Source organism: Thermobia domestica, chromosome 2 (assembly GCF_964235325.1).
Source record: "Thermobia domestica chromosome 2, izTheDome1.hap1.1, whole genome shotgun sequence".
Classification (NCBI taxonomy): Eukaryota; Metazoa; Arthropoda; class Insecta; order Zygentoma; family Lepismatidae; genus Thermobia; species Thermobia domestica.
In genome coordinates, this window is record NC_137455.1 from 63610060 (window position 1) to 63618317 (window position 8258).

The window sequence follows — 8258 nt, forward strand, 5'->3', positions numbered from 1 at the left end:
CAAGCGCACGGCGAATATTTTGCAAGTATTACCAACCGCCAACATGAGGTCCCATCACTGTGTAGAAAATTATAATCAATTTCGTATTACAACCTTGTTCTATATTACTACCTTCTCCTCTACTAAGAAAACCTTACGATTTAGGAGAAATTCAAACATTAAACTGAGATCCAAGATTCTACTAATCAACTACTTCAAAACTTTAATGCAGAAACTTGTCTTAGTCAATTTTCAATATCAGTCAATAAGCATGCGTATATTTCTTGTACATCATTTCACAAAATAAAAGAGTTACTGAAACACAATTAAGTAGCACGTGTACAATAAAGCACCCTATTATATCTTGCACATTTAGAGGACGAAATGTATCAGTATGGTGGTAAAAATAACCTAAAGGATATAAATATTCTTTGGGCTGGAATGTATCTGACACTTCTCTTTCCCATTGACCTACTATTCCGGAATCCCGTAAATGTCCGAGGAAACTATTGAAAACTTTTATGAGAGGTAAATCTTTTTGAAATAATATTCCTACTTGGTAATTCAATACACTTGCCTTCATCAAATGTAAGTTTTTGAATAAATTGTTCTGAATAGAGTATACACTGCACATTCGTCCAGAAGCCAGCTTCTCAGCTATAACAGCTACTTTTCCGTGGCCTATTACGGTATTGAATTCTTCACTATCTTCCGCTAAAATATGTCTATCACTTAGCTGTTTCAATAGTGAATCTTGAGCCTCTTCGAACACATGTACCCAACTAATAACGGATGCAACCCATTTTAGATTAGAATCTAGAAATTCTTGTAAAGTGTTTATTGGTTTCTCATACGTAGGAAACGTTAAATATGATATTAGATTACAATCATAAGCTGTTATTATCATTAACGAGACAGCGAAATTCCACATCATCATATGCTTTACAGATGACAAGTTTAAATTCGGAATGCTACTTCCTAGCATTACTCTGAATGTATTGAGTAAAGTATAAGCAAAACTAGTGAAGTTGCTTTTCCTTGCACCATGTAGGAAAGAAAATTCTAAATTGGCCAACAAACAAGTAAATATAGAGCAAAATATCCAAAAACCAAAAAGAGATATCCATACTGGACATTCTAGTGGCAAAAATATAGACCAAATATATCTAAGTCGTTGAGGGTTTGGAACAAGAAAAGTGGTACTTGCTTGTGTGTACGATACACTGATATCAGTATATTTGTAGCGTAACGCTGTTATGAACAACCCCGGTATTTCAGCATGATACTTTTTGTGATGTAAACTGCTAATGTAACCAGGAATATTATCTACAGTTTGTGCTGAATCTGCTACCCAGTCTCCTTCAGAGATATCCCACGTGAAGTTGTACTTGTTTGAAAATGCCACCATTAGTCTGTAGTCCAAGCCTTCCAAATAATCCCTTCCTACGACTGTATATGGCACGTAGGGGTACATAATTAATTTGAATACTTTACCATTGAACTGTTCAATGGCCGGGATTTTTCTAATTATGTTATCATAAGAAAAAGTGAAATTACTGTTTTTTGAAGGTGAAAATTCCAAAGTTCTTAAAAGTGAAGACTTCACGTAAACTACACATAGTAATATTATTGCCAGACAATACGATTTTTTCATTGTCTGGGAGGTCTTTAGAAGAAGCCAAATCAATACCATAATACATAGTAACTGCCTATGAAATAAAGCGAGCTCCCTCGCTTGACGGAGAAGGTTATAGGAAAACCATTATTCTCAATTCATTACCATTGCATTTCAAACATAACAATAAAAGTGATACATAAGTTTCATGCATATCTAAAAAAAACACGTAGTATAGTCCTTTATCACTGCTAATGCACGAAAATCAAAACCCATTATCATTAATCAAAGACAAGATTTCTTAAGAATCATTAATAGCTATAAAATGTTTATTTATTATTAGTCCATTCTTAAAAATGATATATAGTCCTTATATTGTAGCCTAAATATGTATAGGTAAATGTGTCTGTCTGTCTTATAAGGTGTCAATTGTTTGTTTGATAAAGCTTTGTGTACGCGTTTTCTTACCGAACCTATATGATACGTAACAGTTTAGGGTGAAATATGAACCAATAATGCGTTCCCTGAATCGAACACGGAATCATATGCACCAAAATCGCACAAGCTGGCTACATTTTTAGAAATAAAATTCATCCTAACTGGGACAATTGTTTCCGTCATCATAATTTTTTTCTACTTACTCCAACTCGATGGCGACATAAACATAGAAACTTAGAAGACAGATTAAAATGAATGAATAGTACTACAGAAGAATCAATCTCCCAACGGGTTTCATCCATTAGCCTAGTACCTCAGATCGATCGACTACACCCACTGACTCATAAACATAAGGATGAGGTACAATGGTTCATTTGACAACATAATCCTCCGACTTCAACATTAGTCACTAGAGCAGCATGGAAAGCAACTTGACAACTATGTAATGTGTAAGTGTCGGAAATCTTAAAGAATGGCTTTAGACGTTCGTCATTCCGTCTATCAACAGATATCAGAGCCAAAACAGTATGATATGTCGAGATGCGGTTTTTTATGCAATCGATTCAGCGTTCCAAAAATATATTCCATCTCCGAGGTTTTCCCGAGGTTCTCTCGTTTCCACCCACTTCCTTCATTCCACAATTCAATTAATTTCTCATTATCACCGTCTCACTTAGCCTAGCCGGCATAACCGTGGGACGTATTCATTTTCTACTATTAATTCTGGTTTCAGTATTGATTTTCATAGAGCAAAAATGGTAAGAGATATGGCGAAGCAATTTTTTTTTTTGCAATAGATTCAGCTTTCCAAGAGTAGATTATATCTCGTCCCATAACCCACACTTGAATCTGTAAGTAGTTAATGCTAACCAATTCCGATTTCAACATCACGGCGTCGAGATGTGGCGTCCCCATTGTCCAGTTCTTCGGAATTCCAGTCAGCCACTGGTCCTCCAGGTTATTGGTTGTGCCAGGCCGTTCACCCAGTACTTAAAGCCGACGATCGAGCAAAATACAAAGATAATCCTCGGATGTGAGCTGCTTTCTCTAGACACCAACCTCGCTATGGTCTGTTTATAATATTTGGGTTCGGGATTTGGAAGACGCGGGACCCCGAACAATGGAATGAAGCGCATGCGCACCCAGCAGTAGTGGATAGAGTTGGGCCCTAAGTAATTAGTGGGAGTCTTGTTAAGTGGATGGGCTATGGATGTCTCCCCCCATCCGGAGTGGATGTGCAAACATCCCGGCCGTATGTTGTGTGTATCCAGTGTTTGTGTTGTCAAATGTCCAAGTTTCTGAAAATATTAAAAAAATGATATTAAAAAAGGAAAACAACACTGTCGTTGTAATCTGACACAGCTTTGGGGAGTGGGGAAAGGAACACATATAAAAATGATCAAAAAGATCGATATTAGGCAGGAATCCATAGCTTTTGGGGTCTCATAGATAAATGGTGATACTTTCAAGCGGTTTAAAGGCAATTGAAGCTCCCATTTGCAACAGAGGCTGACGGAGTGACATAAAAATATGGAAATCGACTAATAGTAGTATCGAATCATTAGTTGTAAGCGTCAATAAGTTAATTGGTGGCAGTTCTGATGCTGTTTAAGTCCACGTTCAGCCTCCAGTGGTGGCATGGGCCCCTTAGTTCTCCTAGGGGGAGTGGAAATAGTAAACATAAAAAGATTTAAAAATACCAAAATTAGTGTCGAATCCATAGTTATGGGGGTCACTGAGATAAAGAATAACATTCTAGTTGCCATTTATGTTCAAGTTCTGCAATGTTAGCATCCCGAAGAAGATGTGTAATTGTGACATGTAAAACTAATTTAAAATGACAGATAATAGTGTGAAACCTATAGCTTTCAGGTCCCTAAGTTGATTTGTAGCAGTTCCGATGACTTTTAAGTTTTAGTGCGGCCTCCCGAAGGCACATACAGGGAGAGCGAAAGGGAGTAACATATAAAATGATCAAAGACGACAGATATTAGCGTAGAGTCCTAATTTCGGAGTCGCTGAGATAAATAGCAACACTTCCTATTCCATTTAAATCCAAGTTCAACCCCATTTGTAGCCTTGGTTGGGAAGGGGGCGGTATGGTAACACGAAAAATTATGAAAAACGACTGATATCACATTCACAGTTTTCGGGGCCCCTAAGTCCATTTTCGACGCTTCCTATACCATTTAACTTATACTTAACTTCTATATGTAACCCTGAGGTGGTGAGAAGGGGTTTACATATACAAATAAGCAAAAACGACCGGCAATAATATCAAAATGAAGTGAAATGAAATCTTTCATTTGGGAGGAAATAGGAATATTCCAAGAAAACCCACGGATACGATGAAGTCCAACATAGACGAACCAGACACCCACGTACCAGAGGTAATCACTCTACTACTGACCACTCTGCTCACCGATATTATTGTTGAATCCATATCTCTCGATGTTGCTGAGGTAAAATCTCGATAGGGTTGAAGTTCAACCCCCAGTAACATAAAGAGTGAGAAGGAGTGAAAAATAAAATGTCTCAAATGACTGACTTGAGATTAGTGTCGAATCCATAGTTTGGGTTCGTCAGGCTATTATATTACAATCGCGATGACATTTAATAACAAGTTTGAGCATGAACGAGCATATCAGTTGGATGAGAAATTTACAGAGGCATTGCTCACACAGTTACAAATGTTTGGGTGAATGTATATGTCTAATTCTAGAGTAACTTTAAACAAACAAGGTAGATATATGACTTTTAATCTGGAAAAGATACTGTGGTAGTAAAACATCCGACAGGACAGGAGCTGAGAGAAGTGATATGTAAAAATAATGCAAACCGACCGATATTAGCGTGCAACCCATAGTTCTCTGGGTCGTTGAAATTAATAGTGACGCCCTCAATGGCATTTAAGTCCAAGTTCCTAATCATCGGTAGATGATGTGAGTTAGAGGTGAAAAATAACATGTTGCAAATTACTGATTATTTGTTGAATTCAAAGTTCTTTTCAGGGTCGAGAAATCTTCTCACCGGTTTTCAGTGACTTTTGGAAAGTAATTAGTATCCAGTTCAAACTAGACTTTTAAATTTATCAATTTGAATAAAGGCATATTTTGTTGGGGTAAGATGTTTCAATATTTATGTATTTTAAAAATAGAGTATTTTCTGCATGTTTTTTAATTACATTTTGATTCAAATAAATATCCTAATGGGAAGGGGATTCAAATATTTGTCATAAACCTATTTTCCCCGTGCGAAGAATGGGCAGTTCAGATAATATATATAATTATGTACTGTATATCTGTCTCCAAGTGAAAATTAAGGAAAATTATCGTAATAAATGAAATATAGCTAAAAAAAAAAAAGACATGCGCAAAATAAAACATTTAAATTGAAAAATAACTAGAGATAACTCAGATATAGATATAGATATCTTAAAATACATATTTTTTCTAACGCTGAGAGGTTCCACATATTTTTTCTAACCTCTAACAGTGAGAGGTTCCACCAAGATGTAAAGGTGATGGAAGAAAGATATCAAGGTCGGTGGGACACTCACATAATGGCTTATTATACTGAACCCTACAATGTGACTGTCCTACTGACGAACATAGGCGAAAATCCAGCAAAATGACCTTTTGTATGTGTTAAATTTATTCTTGTGTTACGTGCAATCAGGTGCAAATTCTTTTTTGTCTTATTATGTACAACGATAACATCATATATACTTGAGCAGAAAGAGTTTTAATATATGCAATTTTTCAAAAGAAGAAGAAGAAAAGAAATCGTTAAGTATTACTTACTTAACGTAATTAGTATTACTTACTTGTTTATACAGATAATTACAAAGGAAAGCTGATATGGAGATGGAAAATAAGCGTTTCCTGTTTTAAAAAATGAGGTTTGATTAATTTATATAATACGAACCAGGTAAATAAAACGAATATTAGCAATTGTTTTCGTTTTTTATGGTGCCGAAACCCGGGACTGTGGAGTTGTGCAGAAGTTTCAGTAGGCACACACCATGATAGAATGTATTCCGAGAAAGGGTTCTAAGACTGAAGAATATAGTCAGAAGATAGAATACAGTTTCAAAGGACCTCAAAAATCTTCGGAAATGTTTCAAAGTAATAACCACAAGATTCCAAAAATAAAAAGACGAATTAAGCTTACTATAGAGCAGAAAATCTCACAGTATCGTTGTGATTTGATTGAATATGAAATAGGCGAAGAGTTGCGTAAACGTCCTTGGTTGCATAGAAAGAACATTCGCTTACCGGATGACACTAAACTCATACTAGACTTCATGGTCATAAATCCTGAAAGACAACTGAGGAAATTGGAAGAACGGAACCGAATTAGTACTGAAGAACAGTTTGCTTTGGACCCCAAAATGTGAAAGAAATAGAAAAGTATAATGGTTCTTTTCAAATAAGAATAAATACGATACGGTATGAAAAGCCTGCTTGCAGAATAATCAAGACGTCACAGAGTGTGAAAGAATAATTAGGAAATGTAAAGAATATATATGCGAGAAAGAATCTGAAGAAAAGCAAAAGCAAGAAACTGAAAGAGAAAAGATACACTCACAGAAAGAAGAAACTCCAGTTACAGTGTTGGCTATATTAGTTGCTAACAACTCCAAACATGCTGCTGAAGTAACGACAATGGACAAGAAAACATCGCTGTCGTTTGTTCCGAAAACAGACCAAGATGTGACGGAAGCAACAGTAATTGAAGGCTCGACACAATCAAATGGAAATCTTATTACGGCTAAACCTTTACCTTCACAAGTTGTACAACGGATGGAAGAAGAAATCAACAGCATGCTTCGACGTTTGAATGAACGTCTCCAGCTATTCTTTAAAAATAGGACGGAACCATTTCTAAGATCACAAGAAATTGTTTCCAGCCAGAAGAACGTGAAACAAACCTGTAATACAGACAACATGATTAATGAATCAATAAGTGCACGCACGGAGTCGGAATACAAAGATGAATTCACGAATTTTCTAGTCAACTCGAACAGCAGGATAAGAATACCAAATTCGTACATGGGGCGGAAAAGGAATATATAACTCCCGTACAAACCTTACAACATGCAGGAGAACAAGAAAAAGTGCAAGAAGTATTGTATGCTCCAGATGGACCATTATCAGCCTATAATGAAAAAGAGAAGATGGAATTTGTGCTCCAGCATGTAAAAAAAATCTGCGAAGAAAATAATCGAAAAGGTACGGAAATGATTATGCACTAATGTAGGGATATGTCAAGTGAAGACTCTATATCTTGCACAGATACTGAAACTGTCAATGGATACATTGATAATGTGTACTCCATCTGTGGTTCTAAAGAAAAATATAAATTTTCATATGAAATGTTTTTCACATCTAATTCAAGCCTTGTAAATAAAATTTCTGTTTTAACAGTTAGCCTAGATGCAAATAGTATTTATAGTTGCAATTCAGAGTTCAAGTTTCAAACAAGTAGTACTTCTTGTGTACAAGAAAGTTTTCTCAATTTTATGATGAATTTTGACAGTGTAACGAATGTTGTAAAAGTGTTTGTGACAGTGTAACGAATGTTGTAAAAGTGTTTGACCTAAGTCTAAGTAATCGTTGTTGTAATTTATTACATGTTGAAGAAGGAACTAGCTATACTAATATGAAGGATTTGTTTAAGAGTAACATATGTTTGCTGTGTGTCCTAAAAGTGCTTTTACCCGGTAACAATTTTAAGAGTGATGAAAACTATACAATCAAAAGGTGAGATCTTCAGGTATCTGATCCAACAATCTTACGGGAGAAGAGAAAATCTCAAAAGTTTTCCAAGTTTCAAGTTCTATGCAAAGTCCAGAAGTTCTATGCAAGAAGGTAGAAACAGATATATGCGATCGACAATTACGTCTAAGGAAGAATGAAAGAAGACCTAAATTCCGAAAGAAACATAACATCAAACAAGGGATCAGTCCATTTAAACTTCGGGTCTTAAGCTTGTACCAATGTATAATTGAACAGAAGCCTACACATCGATTGAAGTTGCTAAAGTGTCATCATTCAGTGATGTATAGTGAGAAAGCCAAACTAAAGCTTAGCAGCCAAAGAACGAAAGGATATATAATAGGATTATTCCTTCAATACAGCATTGGCTAGAGAGAAAAGCTACATTTGCATGCATAAATGATGTAACAAATAATCGAAGTCAATATACACGTAACTTTAAGAAT

The 8258-nt window shown here is 35.7% G+C and overlaps 1 protein-coding gene across 1 annotated transcript; it reads right to left on the reverse strand.

Annotated features, from left to right (window-relative positions):
* Positions 1-241: 241 nt before the first annotated feature.
* On the reverse strand, positions 242-1453 carry LOC145679044 (ionotropic receptor 21a-like). Its single transcript, XM_081749644.1, has one exon. It carries the CDS (start codon positions 1451-1453, stop codon positions 242-244), a length of 1212 nt encoding a protein of 403 aa, XP_081605770.1.
* Between the last annotated feature and the right edge of the window lie 6805 nt (positions 1454-8258).

Coding starts and splice junctions, on each gene's coding strand:
- LOC145679044 (XM_081749644.1), bottom strand. CDS start 1,453: ATGTACCCCTACGTGCCATATACAGTCGTAGGAAGGGATTATTTGGAA.